Here is a 25,520-nt window from a genome sequence, read left to right as displayed (position 1 = left end):
GTTACAGTTTACGCAGCGGACCTCTTCGTCTCTTGTTTTCCTGGGACAATCACTGGTCAAATGATTTTCTGCGCATTTAACGCATCGAGGGTTGTTATAGCAGTAATTCTTCGTGTGGCCATATCTTTGGCATCTCGTGCACTGAGGTATCTCTCGTTTAGCATGTGGTGCTTCAAATTGGACACAAGTATTCATGAGTAACTTTATGTTACTTTATATTATATGTCCTGTTATGTATATACTGCAAATGGCGATAATTGTAAAGTGTGCAAGTGAGTTACAATAAAGATTCGCTATAATTAATACGGTGTAAAGTTATTTGTAGCGTGACATACCCAAACACGCTACATGCATTACTGACGCGTGCAACACGTCACATCCACATCAAATTCGTACATTGTTTGCAATCATATTGACCGCCTGCTCTCCTTCATCTCCAACAGAGTTATGGGAGAAATATAAATCGCACATGGCTGAAGATATTTTCCGTCGAATACGCAAGGAAAATTCCAATATGAACATGGATTTCACAGCAGAAATCTGCAACAAGCGTAGATAATGATTGAAGATTTATGCTTTGAATTCGCGAATAAAGTTCTCAATCAATTGGGAATGCCATCACCGAATCGATCTGCTGCTGCTTCGTTCAATGTAGAAGTGCGTCGTGAACAAAATTACAACACGGGTGATCTTTTGTCGTATGTGCAATCAAATATTCCTAAGCTAAAGCTTGAGCAAAAAGGCATTTATGATCAAATAATACAAACTGTCAATAACGGGGTTGCAGAATTCTTCTTATTAGATGCGACAGGAGGAACTGGTAAAACGTTCCTAATTAGAGTGATTCTGCAGCAATTCGATCCCAAAAGTGACATAGCCTTAGCCCTTGCGCGTCCGGAATAGCTGCGACATTGCTACCGGGTGGAAGAACTGCTCATTCCGCTTTGAAATTGCCACTGAACATGCAATTCATTGAAACTTCCACGCGAAACATTTCCAAAGCATCAGGCATGGAAAAGGTATTGCAGAAATGCAAACTTACTGTTTTGGATGAATGCACAATGGCGCACAAAAAATCGCTCGAAGCTCTTCATCGATCATTGTAAGATTTGCATGGAAACATCAGACCATTTGGAAACGAATTAATATTGCTTGCAGGAGATTTCAGGCAAACATTACCTGGAATTCCTCAATCGACACCAGCGGACGAAATAAATGCTTGCCTGAAATACTCAACTTTGTGGCGACACGTAAAGACGTTAAAATTAACTACAAATATGCGTGTCCAGCTGCAAAACGATCGATCAGCTGAGATATTATCACATCAATTGCTGGAAATTGGGAACGGAAAGGTGCCGGTTGATCTGACCTCAGGACGAATTTCGTTGCCTCATAACTTCTGCAATTTAGAGACGTCAAAAGAAGAATTGGTTGAAAAAGTACTTCCCAATATTCAGACCAATTATAAGAATCACGATTGGCTGAGTGAACGAGCTATTCTTGCGGCCAAGAACAAAAACGTCTACGAACTTAACAATATCATTCACTCTAACATTCAATGCGAGGCAGTCACACATAAGTCCGTCGACACTATTGTGGAAGCAGATGAAGCGGTTAATTATCCAACAGAATTTTTGAATTCACTCGATCTGCCAGGGATGCCACCACACGTACTGCAATTGAGAATAGGCGTGCCAATTATCATGTTGCGAAATATCAACCAGCCAAAGCTTTGCAACGGCACGCGGCTTGCAGTAAAAATTATTGAGCAACGTCGTAGAAGCAACAATCTTGACAGGAACTTTCAAAGGTGAAGATGTCCTTATTTCTCGCATTCCTATGATTCCAACGGATGTGCCATTTCAATTTAAGAGATTGCAATTCCCAATTCGATTGGCGTTTGCTTTCACCATCAACAAATCTCAGGGCCAATCTTTAGAATTGTGCGGTTTAGATCTAGACACGGGTTCCTTCTCACATTGACAATTATATGTTGCGTGTTCTAGAGTCGGCAAACCAGACAATCTCTATATCTGCACAGACAATGGAACAACAAAAAATATTGTATACCCACAAGCATTGTGAAATTAAACATATTAGAAACGTGCGCTTTCTTTTTTCTTTCTTTTCCATTTAACCAGACTGAGCCACAGCAACGAGTGGCCGGGTACCTCTAGTATCAAATAAATCCATAAGTTTCAAGCCTGAGGGGTTTGAAACTCTGCTATTCCAAGATGGGTTCTTAGCATTCAAATCACCTGCCAAAATAGACTTTCGTCTGAAGCTTAAGAGCTCAGTGATGTCAGCATCACTCCAGGCTCTGCCTGCAGATTTATAACCAGCTGCAAGCAGCACTTTGCTATTACCAATTGGTATGCAGACCCCTGTCGCTTCTACTGAAACAAGGGGTGGTAGGTCTACAAGGTTACGGGGAATGTCTTTTCTTACTGCAACGGCAGTTCCGTCTTTTCTGCCCTAGTGGCGGTCGATTCTATAAAAGTGGTAATTTGGAATAAAGAACCTCTCATGAGGTTTCAGGTGTGTCTCTGAAAACAGGGCCACATCTACGTGTAGGTTTTGCAGCTGTTTACTGAGCCCATAGCGCTGCCTCCCAATGCCGTTCGCATTAAATGCTATGACTCTGAGGGGCCTATGAACTCTAGTGGCCATTTTGTTCCATTAGGTTTAGAACAATTTTAGTAATGACCATTATTTTTTCCTCCTCGGACACTGCACCACTGACCTCTGTCATAATCTGCTGTACTACAGTCACTATTCTCAACATATTGTCGAGAGATGAGCTGTTTACATAAGTAGCCTGAGTTGACTGACCTGTTTTTTGTTCCTGTACAAGGACCGGGACGCTCGGTTTCTTGGCTTCTGGTGGAACTGCCATTGTACTTGGCGAGTCTGAGGTCGCTGCTCCTGCGATATGCTGCCTCGGTGCGCCGCCGCGAAGGAGACTCCAGGGGTAACGATATTCGAGGAGAGCACTCTTCCCGTTGTGGTTTTGGGTGCCCTCTGCGAGTTCTTCCTTCGCGTGTCTGCAGCCCCGATAGTTGGCCGGATGGGGCTTCTCTCCCTCCTTCAATTGCCAATTGCAGCAAGCTGGAGTGGAGGCAGCGTTCTCCTTCTCAGGACACTCTTTGTGCAGGTGGCCACCCCCGCACCACATACAACGGGGAGGTTGTTTGCAATTGGCTCAGACGTGGCCAAACTGTTAGCAGTTGTGACACTGCGTAAGGCCACTCTGTGCCCTATATGCCTCAACCCGGAAGGAAATGTGGCAAATGCTTTTTATTTTGAAAATTTCTTGCGATTTTGCCGTCCGGGGTAGGGTAATAAGGAAGAATGGAAGGTTCCTTGATATCCTTTCTGAAGGCGACCGGCGGGTGGTTGTCATGTTTGACGCTAACCACGTCAAATCCCAGGGCCACCAGTTCATCAGACATATCCTCCGCAGGCGTATTGTGAGGGAGGTGACGGATTACGGCCTTTATGGGTTTTAGGGACTTCGGAAAGAAGGTAAAGTAGGATAATTCATTGTTTGATAGACGGGACTTGACGTCTTCGAAATCCGCCATGCTTTTGGTGAGGACTCTGGTCCCGTTTCTGGTACTGCGGAACTTAAAGTCGCCTTTGACCACATTTTTCAGTTGCTTTTGCAACTGAATTAGGTTGACTGTGGACGTTAGAATTATTGGGGGGGGGGGCTACCTGCTTTACCTGAGGTTTCCTCCTCCAGCGTAGTGGTTCCGGCACCAGCTGTGTCCCGTGTCCATTGATGTCACCCTGAGAGGTGCAAAGTAGTTTCGGGTGCGAACCTCATTCGCCGGGGTCTTTGATATGGCAGCCGCTGCCTTCTTTGAAGTCGGGGCGGACTCGGTTGTATTTTGCCGTTTCCGCCTTCGGACTTCTTTCAGGTCTTCTTCTTGGGATGGCTTTGTAGGAAGAGTTTTCGTTGTCTCAGATGTTTTGGCCTTCAAATCGTTCAGAGCAACTGTATAGGTCCCACACAGAGCACTGAACAATATCTTACCCGTCAGAGCCTTGCAATAGCTGTCTCTGTTTTCGTCTGCGGCATCGACTATTGCCGCCCACTCGTCACTTTTCCCAATTGTAGCGGGTGTGAAGCTGGCCACATCCTCAATATCACAAATGATTTTAAACAGCTTCCTGTAGTGTTGTCTGCCTCAGGATACTGTTTAACCAATTCCTTGTATTCTGCCTGCAGTGAGGCTCTTCTGCCCAGAATGAATGGTACGCAGGCACCGAGGCGTCCGCCATATCTGGCACGTCACGGCACGAACCCAAGCCTCACGCAAAAACTAAGAATTTTACTACGAAGAACTATGGACTTTCAGAAGCTGATCAGAAAGAGCACGCAGCAACTACCGGCAATAACTCCTTGATCAATCCTCTATGATGAGAAAGATTTTTCCAGACTTCTTGCAACGCAAACCAAGAGCACACCTAACACCAACATGCTACTTCAACTGTACACTGATTGGACACCACCAATCTTGTTCTCTGAATGACTCCCTCCATAGCTTCCAAACCACCCAGCCTCCCTTCCAGTGGGTTGTTTGCCCAGGGGTGTGGGCATAATGCAACCCAATCACAATCATCCAGTGTCGAAATGTGGAGCCATGCCTCAATTTCTCATACCTTTCATGGCGTGGTGCTTAATTATACCCAGGTATACACTTAATAATAAACTCTCAAATGAAAACTAGAAATTTGGGAGCGCCATTCAATAATTTCTTTTATTGGTTTATAGGTAAACCTGAATTTAAGGTAGTGATAGATCTACATGAAACTAAAGTTAACTTGTTTCTGTATTTCATCAATTAAGTACCATACAGGATGACATAATGTGGGAGCAAAGGTATTGCTCCATGGCATTTTTATCCTTGGCTATGTCTGGAGCCTGGAAGTGAATGGTCAGCATCAAGCCCACTCATCTACAGAGATAAAGGTGGGTGTATTAGCTCCTAGGCCACAGCACCACACACTGAAGATGTGCACTCATACAAGATACATTTAAACCTATCATAAATGATTGCTGTGCCATAGCTCAAGCGGTTATTCGCTGACTTCCCACTGTGGCGGCCCGGGTTCAAACCCTGGTCTGGTCAAGTGGAATTTGTGGTGGACAAAGTGGCACTGGGGTAGGTTTTCTCAGAGTACTTCAGTTTCCCATCAATCTTCATTCCACCAAATTCTCCATCATCATAATCACCTGGGGCATGTACAACAGACCAATCAGTGGCCGCCATGCCAAGTGGACCCAACTGAACTCCACCTCCCACTATGCAAAAAAAATTATCATAAATGACAAGGCACAGAAATACTACTGAGTGATCTTTTTCTGTGCATGATTTCCACTGATACACAACCTGAGATGACTTACACTTTTTAAACTTTCCTCATACAGTACACGTTAATTTTCTACATTAAGGAATTTGCAATATGAAACTTCTATGATGAGTCTGAATATCAAAATTTCACTTTCCTATCTTCATTGCCTAATTAGGTGTAATGAAGCTGGGCACTCTTATACAGTTTCAAAGGATTTATAAGGAATCATTATACAGGTATTCTTCAGTTTATGGAAGTTGTTCCATAAAGTGTTCATATGTTGAAAATATATAAACCGAAAATCATATTCCTGCCACTTTGCACGTAAAAGTCTGACTTGTTCACAAGTCCCCAGAAAAATCCCCAAATATTTTTAACATGTTTTAATAGTAAATAAGCATTAAAATAAGGGCAGTATCTGTTGTTTATGATATATAATGTTGTAAAATAAAATCTTATTCTCTCATGTCTATTTTCTCATACCTGATGCAAAGCAATGATGTAGGTTGTGGCCAAACATCCTGCTGTTCTTACTTTCTTTGTTTTATTAACACCTCTTACAACCACTTTCAATCATTTGGGAGCCATGTTGGGCAAAAATAACACACATTTTTGGAAGAAATGATGCACCAAAGGGACAGTTGACTGTGCATGACCATAAAAAGGTGCATCGACTGGGAGGTGGGACATCCAGAAAGGAGGGAAATCAGTTTCTCTGCACATGTTGTGCACTTCTCCACCTTTGCAGAACTTCATACAAGAAAAAGTTGGTTGTTGTAGTGAAAATGAAGTTCGCCAAGTTAAAAATAGGTACAAAATAATATGCTTCATTCCAGAGTGAATTTCATAAATTGAGGTATAATATTGTAATATTTGACAACATAACTACGAATTAATGGAATAAAATCAGCTGACTGTGTATAACACAGAAGTACCTCTCCCCTTCATGGAATAGCATATGACTGCAATAAACTTTAGACATCACTCTGTAATAAAGACAGATCTTAAATGTGTGAAACATAGGAGAACCATTTCCAGGATGCATAAAATTAAATACCTAATCTGCAATACTCCAACCTTGGAATATTACTGGAGTCTATTTTCAACAGAAATGTGAACATAAACTGCCATATCCAAAATCTTGTTGAAGACACAGAACTTCTGTTGCACAAGGTTGCCAGCTTAGGACGTGATGTGCCCTCAAAGATGTTTAATACAAGGTTCTACCAGTCCATCATTGCAAGACTCCTTGATTATTAACTAAAGACAATTAGATGAACACAACATACAGCATCCACAAGAAAGGTGAAAAACAAATGTCACATTTCTGTCAGAATATCTGAAGGTAGGAAACCAATTAGATAAAATGTAAATTGGAAGATTATCTTAGCATGGAATTTATAGAACTGTTCCAGGACAGTCCAATTAATGAATGCCTGGGGTTACATACAGGTCTGTAATATTTTGCTAAGCTGAATGACTGCCTTTTCAAAGATGGCCATGGTCAGGAGGTGATTTAACACTTTTATTTGAAACTGTAAGCATGATTCACAATTCTTGAACGAAAAGAAGTGAATAAACTTCTAATACAATAAAATATTGTCATGTGACTGAGTGGCTATAGACCGGGTTTGGATCAGACATTGGACTTATGGTAAACTTTGATACGGCATGTGACTACCCTTTACAGTTCACTGTTCCTCTGTAGCTGTTCATGGACCGCTGCCTAGTAATGGCAGTTGTATAGCTACTTACTTTGCGGTTGTTGCCTAGCAAGAGCTCTATATGCCACAATATTATATAACGCCATCTGTCATATACCAAGTGTTAGCCTTACACCTATTTTATTATTATTATTGGAGGGGGTGGGTTTCCTCATGCATCCCGACCAGTTGTTGATCTATTGTACGTCCCCCTCTGATATTCTACCGGTCTCCATACCCTACTGGTACTGGTGCGTTCTATCAGCCCCATTGAGCTAACGAGGTCGGCCCTCGGTACCTTGATACTTCCCCCATCTGCCAGAGGCATTGGAAACTACTTGGGAAGGAAATTGTTGCCTAATTTAGCTCAGAGGTCTCCTAGAGACATGAGGTTCTTTTACGTGCCGTAAATCTATGATACGGGACACATGGCTTAAAGTCCCTCCCAGAGGACTTGTTCCCTGAATTTTTCCGCCCTTAAAAATTCCACGACCTCCGCCGGGTTTGAACCCACGTACCTTGAGTCATGAGGTGGGAACATTACCCCCTAGACTACGGAGGCCGCTTAGCCTTACACCTAATCATTCTCTCTTACATGATACTTCCTGCATACCGAATGAAATGGTCCTACGAGCAAGACCAGACTCTGCCATGAGAAGAGTGCAGAAGAGAGAAAGTGCAGGCAATAATGCATCACGAGACAAATAATATTTATTTTTCTTTACATCACTACCTTAACTAGAACTCTGAGTGCTTTATATATGGCCACTTTCCACAGAGAATTTGGTTGAGTCCAGTAACTGAAATAAAGATTGCATTATGTGTACACGTTATAGCAGGACCTTGTTACAGCAAATCACCCTGTTTCCCACAGTGCAGAAGCAACTAGTGCCCAAATATTTCTTGCCATACATCAGCTCAGTTGCAGCCCAAGGGGAGAATGAGAAACAAGCCTGACAAGCCTGTACACAATCTCAGAACACGTTTTTCTTCTTCACACTGAGATATGCAAGTATTAATAGTCAACCAGATTCTAAAACTAAAATACCTAACATTGATGGAATCAAGGACACTCTGCAGCACGCACACAATAACTTCTTTGCAGATAACAGATTTGTATACATATCCCCAAAATACTGATGCCACTTGCTGTGTATGTGACAATATGTATTCAGATTACTCCCTCTACTGAATTATTTACTGCACACAGTACAGCTAAATGCTGCTACTCACTATATACATGGCGGTGTGTCCTCAGATAACTCTGGAGACTGAATGTCTTATTACACATGATAAAGAAAAATGGTTACTCTGTACTGTGCATGCATTGGACTATTGAAGCATTCTGACCAAATGACTTACTACATATTACGAGGAAAGTGGCCGCTTCCCACTGTGAATGCGTTGATGTTTTCTCAAAGTACTCTGTTGACTGAATGACTTATTACAAAGGTTACAGGAAAATGGCCGCTCTCCACTGTGTATGCGTTGATGTTGCTTCAGATGATTTGGTTGACTGAATGATTTCTTACATATATTACAGGAAAGTGGCCGTTCCCCACTATGTATGCGTAGATGTTTTTTCAAAGTACTCTGCTGACTGAACGATTTGTTACATATGTTACAGGGAAATGGCCGCTCTCCACTGTGTACGCGTCGATGTTGCTTCAGTGTATTTCGCTGACTGAATGACTTGTTACATATGTTACAAGAAAATGGCCGCTCCCCACTGTGTATTCGTTGATGTTCAATCAGAGAAGCAGGATAACTGAATGATTTACTGCATATGTTACAGGAAAATGGCCTTTCGTCACTATGCATTCGTTGATGTTGCTTTAGTTGATTTGGTTGACTGAATGACTTGTTACATATATTACAGGAAAACGGACGCTCCCCACTGTGTATGCGTTGATGGTATTTCACCCTACTCTGCCGGCTGAATGACTTATTACACACATTACAGGAAAATTGCCGCTCCCGACTATGAACGTGTTTATGTCTCTTCAGATCACTCTGCTGATTGAATGGCTTATTACATACATCACAAGAATATTGATGGGCCACATTATATGTGGGCTGATGCGCATTTGGCGCAGTCTGAAAACAAAAAGAAAAGTGACAAAATATTTTAAATATTAACAGAAAGAAGAACAAGTTTGAAACTAACATATAAATTAGGTACATAATTCTTACATGACAAGAATTGTATTGTTTAGTACAGAATCAGAAATTCAACATTATGAACTGTAAGAGATGGAAGAATCTTGAGTGACATCCCTCACAGAGAAGGTAAAGGTAAAGCTATCCCTGTAACAGGCTGTGGAGGCCCATAGGGTTGTGAGACATTGAAGCTTCCATGGTTTCTAGACAATCAGCTCACAGATGGCAGTGATGTTGTCAGCTTTATGCACTGGCCACCCTTTAACCCCAGGAAGGTATCAGGTACTCATTTCAGTTAGGGACTGAGTCAACCCCAGGGCCTTAGTGCAGACGGAAGGACTAGGTCAGCTGAAAAATCCAATGACCTCATCAGGAAGATGTATATGTATAATGAATCCTAACAATAATCATGTACCACAAGTACTACAGAACAGACATGAAATCAGAAGCTTCTTTCCCGTATAATGTATATTCCAACTTTGCTCATAACACATGAATCAATAGCTCACCGTTTTCTAGGCTGCAGCTTCTGCCAGTTGCACAGAATCTCTACAAGTGCAACCACAATGTATTAATTTCTTATAATTACAGTCCACTGAATCTGTTGCTGCAATCACCTAGCAATTCATTCTAAACAGATCGGGTGACATTCTGTTCATAGTAGCATAGCATTGATATGAAATTTTGAGTTGAACTGGGCAAAACAGCTGCTGAGACCCATACTGTGTTGTGTGAAACTTAGGGCATTGGGTCTTTGAGTAAAACACTGACCTATGAATGGCACTAATATTTCCAAAGTGCAAAATCTTCATCAGATTATGATGAGCTGTTTGGCCAGCCTTGAAGTTCAAGAAATGATTTTTCAGCTGCCGAAGTAAAATGCACCAGGACGTAAATTACTGACTGACTTAAGAGATAATACCACAGTGGTTGGGAATATCCCATGGCCCTTGTCATGTAACTTTCACAGAGGATTTCATGAAGCATCAGGTCTCAGGGAAATTTGTGTCAACGTTCTTGAGTGAAGATCACAGATTTCAATGCATTTACATTTGCAAATACAAGGCGGGGCGCAGAAATTTCCTTTTTTGAAGGCGAATAAAAGAAGAATTATTGCTGATAGACAAAATTTATGTTTAGCTAATGAAAGAACATACTTTAAAGTTTTAAATCATGTAGTTTTAAACAAAATATCTTGAAGGTGGTGGCCACCATTCTTTATGCACTGATGCAACCGTTTTCTAAAGGTCCCCTCTGCACATTCCAATATGCGCACCAGAATTTAGGCTAGTTCCCACCAAAAAACATTCTTCAGCTGAAGCTGGTTTGTGGGGCGATGTTTAAAAACCTCTGCCTTGAGGTATCCCCATAAAAAAAAATCACAGGGCGTTAGATCAGGTGAGTGCGCTGCCCACGGGATGTCACCTTGAAGCGAGATGAGCCGTCCGGAGAACTTTGCCCTCAAAACTGTCATCGAAGCTCGGGTTGTGGGCTGTGGCACCATCTTGTTGGAACCAGATATTTCCTAGATGCATTTCTTCAAGAGCTAGCCCGAAAAAGTTTTTAATCATGTCCACATACCGCTATTGACAGTAACTGCATGATTGTCTTCTTCAAAGAAATAAGGGCCAATAACTCCAACTCTCAACAACACACACCATACTGTCACCTTATCACTGTGGAGTGGCCTCTCATGGAGCTCTCTGGGATTGTTACCACTTCAATAGCGCATATTCTGCTTGTTGACATATCCAGATATGTGAAAATGTGCCTCATCACTAAAGAAAACAAGTGCATCAGGGGGTTAAGTTTACAATAATGTTTCGCACACCGTTATTCAGTTCTGGAAATCATGTGGTGACAAATCTTGCACAACAACCATCTTATAGGAATGGAAATGAAGATGTTCGTGAAGAATTCGGTGCATTGAATGATTGGATATGTCTAGGGTGACTGCATGTTTGCGAGGGGAGTGTCTTCGGGATCTCAAAATCGACTGTCGAACTGCCTCCACATTTTCTGGCGTCGTAACGGTCCGTTGTCGTCCTGATGATTTTTTCACCACACTCCTGGTTGTCCTAAAGTTCTCTACCCACAAAAAAAATCGATTTCTGGTCGAGAACCAGATCTCTGGGCTTAATTGTGAAGTGAGTACAGAACGCACGCTGCACCGCCAAGTAGGAATGTTTGTTCAAAAAATAGGGTTCGACAGCAAACGCACGCTGCTCACTCATCCACCTCATGTTTCCTACTGAGGGGTATTAGACAGAAACTTCCACGACTGCTGCGTTCGTCAAGCCTATCCCCACTTTTCTGCGACCTCCAATTCCTTCACAATGCGTCTTCACAAAAAGGAAGTTTCTGTGCCCCATCCTGTATCTTTTGCAATGAGCAAATGATGATTTTTTAAATGGTATCCCTGGAGACATAACTTGGCTTCATGGGTATGTTGTAGAAACAAACTGATAGTCATCACTATGGGAGAACCTTGATTTTCTGCGCCATGAAAGTATGACATTTGTGCCTGAAAGCATATGCTCTCAATTTTTTTCATTTATTACAGCAGTGTTCATCATAAGTTCATTACAGTATGCTGGGCTAATAATGAAGACTATTATCTGAAAGTTCTGAGGCATCTTAGGGATGCAGCAGAAAGAAAATCATGAGAAATGTGAACAACATGAGCATGGAACTCCATCATGATAATACACAAGCTGACACAGGACTTTCGATCCACAAGTTCTTGGCAACATATACAATTTGTCTAAGTTCAAGACCTCCCTGTTTGCCTAACCAATCCCCTCTAGAATACTGTTTGGCTTATTTTGGACTTCACCCATCGTCCGGTATATAAAAAGACAAAAAACCACAACGTTTCAGAGACTGGATCTGTCTCCGTCTTCAGGTGTATAGGGAAGGTTTAACCTACTCAGTTGGGCCCCTTAGAAAGAGCTAGTCTCAATCACTGGACAAACCTTGATCTGTAGAAACAACCTATGAACAACCGACAACCGGTTCCGTCAGTGGGAGGAAAGAATAAAATCGCAGTAAAAACATGATAGAAAATTTGTGCCAAACATGCACTTGTCAACAATGTAAAGAAACAGAAGTATGGGTTATATTCCATGAATTCAGTTAAAAACGAAAGTAAAAACTGGATAAAGCATGCCTGATCTGCATGGTTAAAGAATCGTGCCACCATGGCGACTTCCGGGAATCAGACTAATCTCCGGAAAAAAACTTGCAGTAGTAGTGGAACCACTAATATTCATGAAATTACATTTTTGGTTTGTTAACCTCTTCATTGATGAGAGGGATCCATATAGGAGAAATATCCAAACTGGGTTGGCTGATCGGATTGGATGAACATGCCATATGAGCTGATTCTTTGTATTTCCTGTATCTGCTGTTGCTTTCAATCTCCAAGATCCTAGCTTCATCCCAGCTTACCCTGTGACCTTCTTCATATGCATGCTGAGCCAACCTGGATTTCTCTAGAAGACCCTGCTTAAGATTGTGCTTGTGTTCACGGATTCGAACAGCCAGTGGTCTTCCTGTTTCACCAATGTAGCTTCTGCCACATTGACAGGGAATGCTGTAGACGCACTGTGCCGTGTGTTGAGGATCCCTTTTTGGTTTCGTTCTCACGAGCGAAGATCGTAAAGTGTGTTTAGTTTTGAAGACGGTTCTAATATTGTACTGGTTCCCTATGCGCTTGAACTTCTCAGAGATTCCCTTGACATACGGGATGTACACCGTGCCAAGAGGCTTTTCCTCTTTTTTCTTTTGACGACTACCGCCCTTGGACCTGATAACCGAGTCAATAAAGCCCTGAGAGTAACCACTCAGTTGAAGGTCGCGTTTCAAACTTTTAACCTCCAACACCCGGTCTTGCCGGTCTTGGCATATAGTGGTAGCTCTATCATGAAGGCTATGAACAATTCCTCTTTTGACATGCGGAGGGTGATTGGAATTGAAATTAAGATATCTGCCAGTGTGGGTGGGTTTTCTGTGAACTTTCGTGGTCAGAGCCGTCCCTTTCTTCATGACCAAAACATCCAAGAAGGGGATCGTTCCCTCCGATTCTATTTCCATGGTGAACTGGATAGCCGGTCTCAGACTGTTGAGGTGTGTAAGGAAGTTCTGTATCCCCTCTGCACCATGCGGCCAGATCACAAATGTGTCGTCCACATATCGGAGCCACAACGACAGTTTGTCCTGCGCTGAGTCGATAGCCAGTTGTTCAAAATGTTCCATGTAGATGTTGCTAACAACGGGAGAAAGGGAGCTACCCATTGCCATGCCATCCTTCTGCTGGTAGAATCCGTCGTCCCCTTGAAAGTAGGTGGTCCCTCTAGAATGTTTTCTACTGCCCAAAATAAAAATGCAGCTGAATGGAGGATAATTTCAGAATGGACAGAACATCATTATGAATCAACAAACAACCTTTTAAGAGTGCTTCCAAAAGCAGAAAATGCTACGGGAGCAAGGCACTGTTGCTAAATGAAATAGTTTTTAAGAGTATAAGTGCAACTATGCTGTGAGTCTCAAAACAAAGTTATTACTGAAAAATTCCAGGAAGTTTCTGAACACACCTTGTATAATTCAACTCCACAAGGTGCATTCATTACAGCTAAATGTTTCACTTGGCCAAACAGGCAGATGGAGGTGAGGAAGACAATACACAATTCTGGATATTTGTGAAATGTGCCCAACAATGGACACACACATATAAGTCACCTTATGTTCATCTCTTATTCCTGGAAATGTTATAAGCAGAGGATCCAGCACCTCTCGAGTATCTGAGGCCTCTTCAACTTTTACAATGAATCTGATTTCCATGAGACAATGCCACTGTAGGAACAAAGTCCAACAATTGGATATCTGCAGCTCTGTAAAATTGTTGCAGTCATATCAATCATGATAGCGCTCTCTCATTACAAGAAAGCAGTTAAGATACACTTTATATTATAACAATTTTGCACCACATTGAGATAGGTTTCCTGGATGGGGGACCTTCTCAAATATCTGATATCAGAGAAAGTGAAATGTTCCTGTAACTGGCAATTATTATTAAAATTGGACACAACATATGTTAACAACCCGAAGGACTACTTATTAACTAATGAACAGTTCTGTAGCTTTTTATGGCAAAACAATGAAACATGACAGATTTCCTCATAACCTTAGATTTCTCTGCTTTTCAAACAATGACGGTGCTCCTGACAATAATGACCTGAACTGTGTCAAGACTATGGAGATTACAATAAATATTCATGAATGATGAATATTCAGATTGTCACACCCCTTCCGAACATCTGGCAGTGAAGTTACAGTTCTCTTTAATGGGAGGGTAATTCTCAAACAAAACGTACCCATGAAACATAAATGATCTGGGATAAGAATTTATTAATTGTGTGGCACGTCAGGCTGCACATATAATATGGATATTTATTTAGGGAAGGGCAGGACATGTGTGACCTTCAGTAGCATAGCAAATGCAAAACACGAAAAGGTGAAAAGACAAGGAAATGAGCTACATATGGACAAAACTTCCTTTCATCACCTGACTAATTCCATGATCAGACAAAAAATGAAAAGCCTTCAGGAGTGTAACACCAAGCTGCAAGAGAGAAGACCATTCTCTTCATGGTCACAGGTGTGAAAACCTTAAACCCAACAAGAAAACCAATGTCTATAGGCCAGTCAGACATAATGGAAAGGATTATCACACAGAACCTCCTGCATGAGATAATATTTCTTCTATGACAAGAGATGACTTGACAGCAATGGTTTTGATAGATAAACATTTGTAAGAATATGGGTAAATATGAACAATCCATCAGCAAAAGATAACCTCTGCAACCAGCATGGAAGTGCCATAAAGCCAAGAATCGTTCAGAACTACAAGTGCCATGTGATAGAAAGGTGAACTATTACTTAATTCTATGCCAAACATGGAAGTGGACAAAAAACTATCTTCACACCTGCTGTACTTGACAATTCTGAACACCTTCCATCTCCAGAATTCAGGCGGTGCAAATATGAGTCCCAGACAATTCTGACCTGACCTTATGCAGAATTTTATGTAAAGGCTGTGAAATTACTTCGACCACGATGAACCCTGGTTAGACCACTGGCTTTTCAAAAACAAGTTACTCAGCTTGAGGTAAACACCAGCAATCAATGGCCCATTCAATTCTGCAGTGTGTATTACTGTGCTTGCTCTGCATATGGAGTGAAAGAAAGAGCAGAAAAGGAATGTGATGTGGGTCTTTGTAGTGGGGAGGATTTTAAAGCTTGTGGTAACACAAGAGCAAAGCTATGATGCAGCTTCTAAAGGTGCTGGGAATCTTCCAACATTCTCATCAAACAGGCATGTAACAGTAAAGATTTATTTTGCATATTTCCTGTAGAGCACTTCACAGCAGCGTTTCTCAAACTATGGCCCACGGACCACAAGTGGTCCTCGAGGTGTGCCCTTGCGGTCCTTCAAAAAAAGACAGAAGAAAAAATAAAATTCAAATGAATTGGGTATCACACTATAGCTGAAAATCTCAGAGTTTGGAAATTACACATGGCAATTGTCTTTCACTTTTTCTCCCAGTAGTGACATTTTATGAAACTTATTACCCTACCCGCCTACCGACTATCCACTCTACTCTCAGTAACAAAAGAGGGATTTAAAGCACTATGACTGTGGTGCTTTTCACCATCCCTTCCCTGTATGTCTGGTGCCATGCCTCTAACCCAGCCAGGGACCACCCAAATTCATAACAGTGGACCACAGTAGCGAACCTTCTTTTCATGTATTTATGACTTTTTAAACAGTTTTGCAGACACCCAGTCTGCTCTATCTGCACATTATAATGGTCATATATGTCATACACCAATAATAGAACGTGCCAAATTCCATCTTTACTTCTTGAAAATCGGGCATGTTCCTGCATTAATTTTTTTTTTATTTCTGTTTTTCCAGATGACAATATGAGAAATTTTAGATTCAGCCTCTTTTAAAATCTGGGCAATCATATCCAAGAATTCAAATTACACTTTTCTAATTCTATTTTTTGTAGCCAATCACAAGTAACTTATAACAAATTCTGTGCACTGTTGATTTGTCGCTTGTCTGTTAGCAGTTACCTGTTTGAAATCCTTCTTATGTGGCACATGCTAGCAGTTGTCTGTGTTAAATAGTGCCATTATACATAACGGAAAACTGACTTCGATCCGGATCTTTGAAAAGAATGGAACATGATGATTCACTTCATTTAGGCAGTGCTGATAGTTCAGAAGATGTGTGTGAAGATATTAAAATCAGCGATTATGGTACCATTAAAGAAATATCTAGTGGTAGCTGTTCAAAGAGAAAATACTTTCGTAAATATGACAAGAGTTATTTGGAACTTAGATTTACTTGGTGTGGCAATGAGAGTGAACCAAAACCTCGGTGCGCTGTTTGTTATGAAGTGCTTTCAAATGAGTGCATGAAATCCGCGAAATTAAAACGGCACTTAGAGACGAAACATGCAAGTGTAAAAAGCAAACCTGTCAAATTTTTTCAACAATGTGTTGAAAATATGAACAAAGAAATGAAAGTTGTTTCTAATGTAGGTTTGGCAACTAAGAAGGCCTTAGAAACTTCCTATATTACAAGTCTTCATATCGCAAAGAGCGGCTCACCTCATTCTATAGGAGACCCTAATACTTCCAGTTGCAAAAGATATAGTTAAAACAATGTTTAGTGAAAAATTATCTAAGGACATTGATTTAATACCAATCTCAAACGATACAGTTACACGCCGAATCAATGACATGGCTAATAACACAGAATCTGAACTTATCAGCAGAATAAAATAAAGTCTATTTTATTCACTTCAGATAGATGAGACAACAGACGTTTCGAATGATGCGCAGTTGAATTGTTATATCAGGTTCGAGTTTAACAATGCCATTCATGAAGATATGTTATTTTCAAAGACTTTACCAACTCGTACAACTGGAGAACAAATTTTTAAAGTTCTTAATGAGTACATGTAAGAGCATGAAATTGAATGGAAAAGATGTGTAGGTTTTTGTTCGGATGGGGCTCGTGCGCTCATTGGTAGGCATAGTGGCATTGTAGCTAAAGTCAGAGATGTGGCTCCTGATGTTACCTGGACCCATTGTTTCATTCATAGGGAAGCCCTGGCGGCCAAAGGTATGTCATCTAAATTCAAAACCGTGTTAGAAGACAGCATTAACACTTTGCAGACTGTCAATTTAAATATTTAAATCACCCTGCGGACTGGCATTTTTATACCTACCACCCTAACTTGTGCACTGTTCGCTTTAAAAATTAATATAAAATCTCCTAATTACTTTTATGAACTAAAATTTTTTGAGAACACTTACCAATGCTTTTAGAAGTGCTTGAGGGTGTGATATTTCTCGAAACATTCCCCTCTGTGAAGTGGAATTACACAAAACTTGCAAATGTAGGCAGTCCTACTCCTTTTCTTGTGAATTGCGCAAACATGGCATTGCCTAGAAGGCTGCTTCCCCTTGAAATGTTCACTCTTCACAATTTTCACGAGGGTATGTTTCTGCATATCACCCGAAAGTCGCCCAGGGGGGTCAAAATGAGGCCTGCATGGGGTGGGAGTAGATGGCCCCAGTCGTACTAAGACTGTGTCTGCCGCTGGTTCTGCCGCCACCGTGTGGTCTGTAGCCCAGGCTTTTGCCACATTCAGCAGAAATGCCTTGTATTTCAATTCTGAATGAGGGTTTAGATTTTTGAAAACCAAAAATGAATTTAAAATGGCACAATTTATATGCCACAAGGCAACTTTCTTTGTCCACTTTACTGTTTTCTGAGTAAGAGAATAATAGGCCAAGTACTGATCGGCTCTATCAACTCCCTTCATGAACATATTATACTCAGAAAATACAAACAGGCTTCTTTATCTGTCCATGTCTCCTTTGAACATCAACCATGCTCGAATTGTGAATTGTGGAAATCATATTCACAACACGAGTATCCCTCCAGGACTGAAGAAGAATATCCCCCTTCCTCCTGAATGTGGTTTCACAACGTTTCAGGGATTTACGTTCCTCTTTCAGATCTGGAGGAAGGCCTCTATTCGCCCTAATTGTTCCACAAACATGTACTTTTCTCGAAAATAGGTGTTCTGCAGTTGCCACAGTTATAATAATTGTCTTGATAGACATGGTAATTTTGATCAAGACAGGGTTCCAAAACAGAAAGAATAGTTTCTTGTAATTTCTTTCCTTCACCAGAATAAATTTCTAAATTTCCAATATAGCCTGAAGTGCTTTCAGTAACTACACAAACAAGTAGGCCATACTTTGTAAGTTTCCCAGGATTATATGTTCGCATACGAAGCTTTCCCCTCCTAGGAATCACAGATTCGTCCAAAGACAGTTGTTGGTTTGGCTTATAAACTGTCTGAAATTTCTGAAAGGAAAAGTTCAATAAGGGCTGAATTTTGAAAAGCCTGCTTGTTGATTGTGGTTGCAGTTCATTATCATTGAAATGCAAACACCACCAAATTTGCTAAAATCTCTTACGGCTCATTAGTTTGCCGAAAATTGGAATTTCTAAAAATGGATCTGTTGACCAATACTCTTTCAGATTATCCCTCCTTGTATGGCCCATTAGAAAGATAATTGCAAACAATTTTCTCATTTCTGCTGAAGTGACATCTACCCACTTCAACGCCTTATAACTTCTGTCATAATGTTCATGGTGTTGGAGATAGTATCTGTTAGTTTCCTGACATAGCATGTCAAAGAAACTATCTCCAAAAAACAGTTCTGCTACTTCAGACACTTGCGTTGGGTCCGATGGAATTTGCTTCACCGCTGGATTTCCAGTAAACTGTCCCAAAGCAGGCGTTTTGTCTACTTTTCCCCACGTGGCTGTCCCTGCAATGTTGCTACCCGCACATTCGTCACAGCTACGGTCACTTTCACTGTCTGTGGTCACAATTTTTTGTTCACCCCTGCCACACTCACTATCAGATTGTGAGTCACTATCACTAGCAGACTCACAAGGGATGTCAGATAGCTCATCGGAGAAGAAGTCAGATATTTCTTGTTCTCCAAGAAATCGCTTGGGTGTCAACCGCTTTGGTCTTTGATCCATATTGAACTACTGACTGACAGCTTGCTACATAAAGCTTGAAGAAATAAAGGCATTTATTTTCCTTTGCAGGGGCATAGAGTTACATCGAGGTCTAGTAAATGATTGGTCAGCAGACATTCCAGAGCCTTATAACACAGCTGCAAGCAGCTACGTGCTAGCTAGGTGGAGCCAGAGAGATGTATAGTGTGTTGCAACTTATTGTGTTTTAAAAACCTGTTAACACGTGAACAGTCCGCCATGTTTAAAAGCGAAAAGCCTTTTAAAGGGTGTGTGGTCCCCAAAGTGTTAAGATAATCAACTTTATTAAGGCAAGGCCTCTGAACAGAAGAATATTTTCATTACTTTGCGAAGACATGGGTAGCGAGCAGAAACAGCTTCTTCTTCATTCTGAAGTTTGCTAGCTTTCACGGGGAGAGGTGCTCACAAGGATCTTTGAATTAAGACAGGAAGTCCCGTTATTTGTAAACGAAATGAACGAAGATTTTATGTCATTTCTTGCCGATGACATGTGGCTAAGTACATTGGCATATCTTTCAGATGTATTCTCAAAACTAAACGAACTAAATCTCTCTCTACAAGGTAATTCTTTGACTGTTCTCAGTGCCCATGATAAAATAAAGGGGTTTGAGAGGAAACTTGGTTTGTGGGTCAGTTGTGTAAAACAGGAATTTTTCACCATTTCCAATCATAGTCTTTTTTAGTTAAAAATGATCTCGTTATTGAAAAAGAAATATGCAATGACATATGTTCGCATCTCAAAACTCTGAGATCACAATTTGAAACTTATTTTCCAAGTAAATATGACGAATTTTCATGGGTTTGTGATCCTTTCCATTGCAATATTGAAAATAACAAACTTTCATTGTATGAAAGAGAACAGTTAATTGATCTCTCAAATGACACTGGACTTCAAATGAAATTCCAAGCAGAAGGTATGGTTAATTTCTGGGACATCATCACCAGTGAAAAGAGAATATAGTGAACTGTACAATGGTGCTTTAAACATTATAATTCAGTTTGCTTCTATGTATCTGTGTGAGAAAAGGTTTTCATCACTAACTCAAATAAAAACAAAGTACTGAAATCGACTCAATGTATGTGACAATCACTGACTTAAGCTTACCAGCATACATCCAAATATAGAACAACTTTGCAAGAATCGGCAGACTCACCCATCTCATTAATGTGAGTACCAACATTTATTTACTTTTTTAGCTAATAAGTTAAAGATTATCCAAATTCTAATAGCCTTGAATTGTTAGAAAATGAATATGAATTTTCTTCTATTAAATTACTTTATACTAATACAAAATTGATTTTAATTAATTCTATTTTAAATATAATTATACTGGTATTAACATATGCTAAAAAAATGATAAATTTGCTTTTGAAGGGAACAAGAGTAAGGTGGTCCGTAGAACTGTTCTGACTTATAAAAGTGGTCCCCACTTCAGAAATGTTTCAGAAACACTGCTATGTAAACTAGCTTATGGTCTGTCAGACTGTCTTCTAATATAAGTGAAAGGCCTGGGCATATTCAGGCAGGCTGATATTTATAAGGGGCAGTAAATACAAGTATTCATGCCACATTATGAAGCCAACATGGCAAGTGAGAGCAACAGACAGAAACATGTTTCAAGGTTGGAAACCATGAATTATGATGAGCATGCCTGCAGAAATACTGAAGCTATGATTCTGCAGCTGAAATTTGCCAAGAGTAAATTTTGGAGTGAGTTCAGATCAGGACTGTTGGAACTAGCCCAATGGAACCTTACCTTCAATCCATCACACCAACAAGTCAGTTAAANCACCCATTAACCTTGCCTTTCTCTCCCCTGACATAACATCCTATACAAAACCCTGCTTCTGTCCCAGACCCACCCCCTCTCCATCTCCACTGATTTCCCATGTAGACTTCCCCCCCCCCTTCCCTGCTCTTACATAGCTGAGTTTATTTCCAACATCAGTCCAGTCTGCTTGCACCGGTTCTCACTGTCTCTTTGCTCGCGGATTTTCTTATTTTTCCTTCTACCCTGATGATGGAGGTGATACATTCCTCCGAAACGTCAGTTAACACCACATCTACATGGTGCCACATCCCAGAGGACTGCTTTCTTCAAGTCAGTTAAATGTTTTGCAAAGGTCAATAGATTGACCACTATCCTGCTGTTGGATCGACCTTGTGTGGTGTCAAATGCTCTTTGAATGAAGAATGAATTTAAGTGTATGTGCTCAAACGGTACAGTCTATCAGTGTGACCCAGTGTCTTCACATTTACCATAAAATGAACACATCTTAACTAATTACACAGTGTTATATCCCAGAAAACAGAAGAAGTCTTCGCCTTAATATGATACCTGACACAAAATGTGAAGGAACACATTTCCAAAAACGTTTACATTTAAAATTTAAACAGAAAACATATTTCTATTTCAGGAATATTAAATGTTAGTGGATATGATTTTTATAATGGTATAAAACTAGCACTACAGATTACTATATTTCAAATAGTTCATATTAGAATATTTTAGTAATGACAGTTCCAAGGATGAATATATTTCTGCAATACTATACCATATAAATAATCCAATTCAGAATCCAGAAGCCAGCCCTGTATTTAAATTTCCTAATTCCAGACAGACAATGGTAAACTATGTTGTTCCATTTTACGGGAGATCACATTTCATGCCCATACAACCATGTAAAATTATACTACATGGGAAGAACACTTATATGTATTCCCTGCATGGCATGTAGCTATGTACCAAACTACATGGCATCACATCCCACAGGATAGTAACCCTCTGACTTTAAACTTTATTTCATGCATGAAAAACAGTGCCCAACAAAATAGAACTTTTATTCCACAAGCAATGTTCATTAACCCGTTGCCGTGGTTCGTCGTGTATGCTTCGTCTGGGATTTAAATCGTCTGGGGGGGTTCGGCGTGTATGTTTCGTCCAGCTGCACACGTATGTTATAACGCCCATAATAATTGATGGTTTTGCTGTAGATTGTTAGATTTTTCACTGGCCTGTTGTCAGGAGGACTGTATTTATTGACACACGCGTTTAAGAGCGCTAAGTCGTTGTTACATATGCCTGTCTTGCAGCAACGTTCCTGTGGCTATTGCGAGCTGTTTCTGTTATGAATGATGTGTTTTCTTTGCTCTGAAGCTATAAACAGTAGAGATGTGATATGGCCTGGTGTTTATGATATCGTATTGCCCTGAGCTGGCTACACAAACACACTCAATTGGAATTCTTAGAAGAGGGATGTACAAAAATTTATGCTAGCAAAATCGATTGCTTTCGCACAGTACATAGCACCCATTTCTTAGAAAAACGCCACAATTTAAGGCAGAACACTGTGGTCACCCCCTGAGAGGATACGGATGTGTGTGGGGGAGGGAAAAGAACTCATTCCTTCATGTATTATCGCTTCAGCTGACTCCATTTTATCGTACTGACCTTGGTGGTCGTTTCGAGGGATGACCATAAATATTTTTTTGAGCCAGCTAAGCTCTACTTTCATTCACTACATACCAGACAGTTCTTAGAATAACTTCATGAATTCTGTGGTCACCCCTACGACNCATTTAAGATCATTTTAGTGAAAGTTTCATCCTTCAAGGCGTACCATTCACTGCTGAAATACTAAACAACCTGCTTCCATGGCCGAGATACAGGGCGCCCATATTATAAGGTAAGGTTATAAAACCACCATTTAAGATCATTTTAGTGAAAGTTTCATGTTCCTATCTCATAGAATTTAAGAACAATGATGAATAAATAATTTTCGAGCAAAATTTAAATGGCCGGCTGAATATATTACCGCAGGAGCCGCGGCCGCGGAATTTAAATGACCACGTCAAAGGGTTAACCCTTCAGTGCCGGGCTCCGTATCTGGCACACCAAGGGCGTTTGTCACATTTTGCCGGGCTCCGTACCCTGCACGCGTATTGCAGCTCTAAGTTTCAGCTTGTATTTTGAACCATTGTTTTTCATGTAAAGTAATTCTTTTGGTATGAAATTAAAGAGGAAATTTCAGGCTATCATTTCGCATATTCATTGTCCCACTTTGAACTTCCTGTGGGAGTTGTAATACATTTGAATTCTTTGAAAAAGTTTTCTACTTCAACACTTGGTGTGCTTGTTACCATACAAACCTACCTCTGCCTAGGGGAATTCTTATGAACTAAATATTGTGACATGTTGTGCAAAGGAGGACAACCCCTCCCCCCCAGCAGTGACGTGGAGGGTGAGTCAGCACTCCATCACCCCCCTCCGTGCTGTGACATAGCCACCCCCGCACTGTGATGTGGCACAGCTTCCCTCTGTGACGCGGCACCGCAATGCAACGCAACGCCGCTGTTGACACGGGCAACAGGCAACAGCGAACGGAATAAAAGCCGGCTGGGCAGCAAGCGAGAGTTAGTGTGTGATCAACAGTTCCCAAGGCAGCAGCCTACGAGTTGAGTTGGAATCTTGCCAGCGGCGAGTTACGAGTTATTGTGTGATAATCGGTGACAGTTTGTGATAACAGAGAATTAATTGGGAGTGTGTTACAGGGAGACCTGTATAGCTCCCGTATCATAATTAATACGTGTAGACTACTGAGTACTGAGGACAGAGTGAATTGATTATTGCAAATAGGGTTATAAAGTGTGAAACCCCGCAACAGTGTTGTAATTAATTGTAGCCAATACTTGTAGGTTGTTAAATAAACCAATTAACAATCAGAATGGCGTCTTCAGTGAACTCAAAACATGTTACAATATGTTAGATCGATACTGTGTGCTATCCTCTAAGCTGATCGAATGAAAAGTTGATTCTCTTGAGGCATATTCTGAACTGTGCTGCTTCAACACTGGTATATGTATTATTTTTTTATTGCTAGTGGGGTGGGATTAAGTCCCTTGTATTGCGGCCACTTCTGGCCTATTGTACTAGCCCCAAATGATAGGTGAGGATGATTGTGGAGCAATTGGTGGAATGAAGATTGGCAAAGTACCTGGAGAAAACCTGCCCCAGCGCCACTTCGTCCACCAAAAATCCCACTTGACCAGACCCAGGATTGAAACTACGAGAAGACACGTGGAGAATCTACGACTTTTGAGATGTGATGTTGACTCTAAGAAGAGTGTTATGACTGCTACATAGCAAATGATAAACAGTTCACTATATGAATGATAACTACTCTAATTCCCCTATGTTCTATAAATATGCATCATGCAGTCTGGTTAGCCAAGGCCAGCTGCAAGGAATGAAGTGGCAAGCTGTGTTGTCATGACCAGTGGAGAATATGTTTACTTCAAACCGAATCAGAACAAAGTTTTATCAGATTTGGAATTAGACACTGAAAATGGAAGTTAGTGCTTTTCTCAATTCTGTGGTAAATGACAGAATCGAGAATAGCACAAACATCCTTTGGGAGAATATGCAAAACTATAAGGGACAAAAAGGAAATTACTGAATGTGATGATAATATGTAGGAATAATATAAGGAAAAGAATAGATCAGTTGTCAATCAGAATTCAGTTAATTGAGGGACTCTCTGTGAAATATGCTAATGCTGTAGAACATAAAGTGCCGGGTCGACATTCGTCAGACAAACAGTGCCCTTTCTAAGAGAAAGAAATTTAAAAGCAAGATTCCACCAACTGCGAAGATATAAAAATCACAGAAACAGTGTGTTGTGTGTCAAAAACTGTCTACTGGTGTGACACGGGACCCTGTGTGGAATGTTTTCACCACTAACACACCCAGCTGAACTTCTAAGGTAATGTGATATTATCATTCATAATTTTTATAGGCTAATTGTGCCAAAAAATAATTTTAAAGCAGTGTTGATCAATACGCTGATTTTATATACATTTCTGAATGTAGTGTGAAATTAGAAAAACAAAACACCAGTTCTTCCCAATTTAATACACTTTAAGTGAAATGTTGCACTCTCCAATTTAAATATTTAAATATCCTCTGGCATAGGCGTTGAGTAGGAATTTAAATGCCCGCCGGCGATGAAGGGTTAAAATACAGCCCTCTGAAGAAATTTCTAAGGAACTCTTCAAAGTCCTATCAGTAAAGTGGAGATATTTCATAAGGACAGAGTGACAGATATGAGTAAAACAAGGCACAATTCTGGAT

General features: G+C 40.6%; 1 protein-coding gene across 10 annotated transcripts in view; it reads right to left on the bottom strand.

The window, feature by feature from the left end:
- Positions 1–7,757: 7,757 nt before the first annotated feature.
- The window catches only part of LOC111875794 (zinc finger protein OZF), a 31,212-nt gene continuing 13,449 nt past the window's right edge, over positions 7,758–25,520 (bottom strand). For all 10 annotated transcript variants that reach the window (XM_033750216.1, XM_033750209.1, XM_033750207.1 and 7 more), the window contains one exon: positions 7,758–9,161. In XM_033750216.1, coding sequence (XP_033606107.1) covers positions 8,433–9,161 — 729 coding nt within the window. In that variant the 3' untranslated portion in view covers positions 7,758–8,432. The remainder of the gene's footprint in view (positions 9,162–25,520) is intronic.

Source organism: Cryptotermes secundus, unplaced genomic scaffold (genome assembly GCF_002891405.2).
Source record: "Cryptotermes secundus unplaced genomic scaffold, Csec_1.0 scaffold1552, whole genome shotgun sequence".
Classification (NCBI taxonomy): Eukaryota; Metazoa; Arthropoda; class Insecta; order Blattodea; family Kalotermitidae; genus Cryptotermes; species Cryptotermes secundus.
This window is presented reverse-complemented; position numbering and strand designations above follow the sequence as displayed.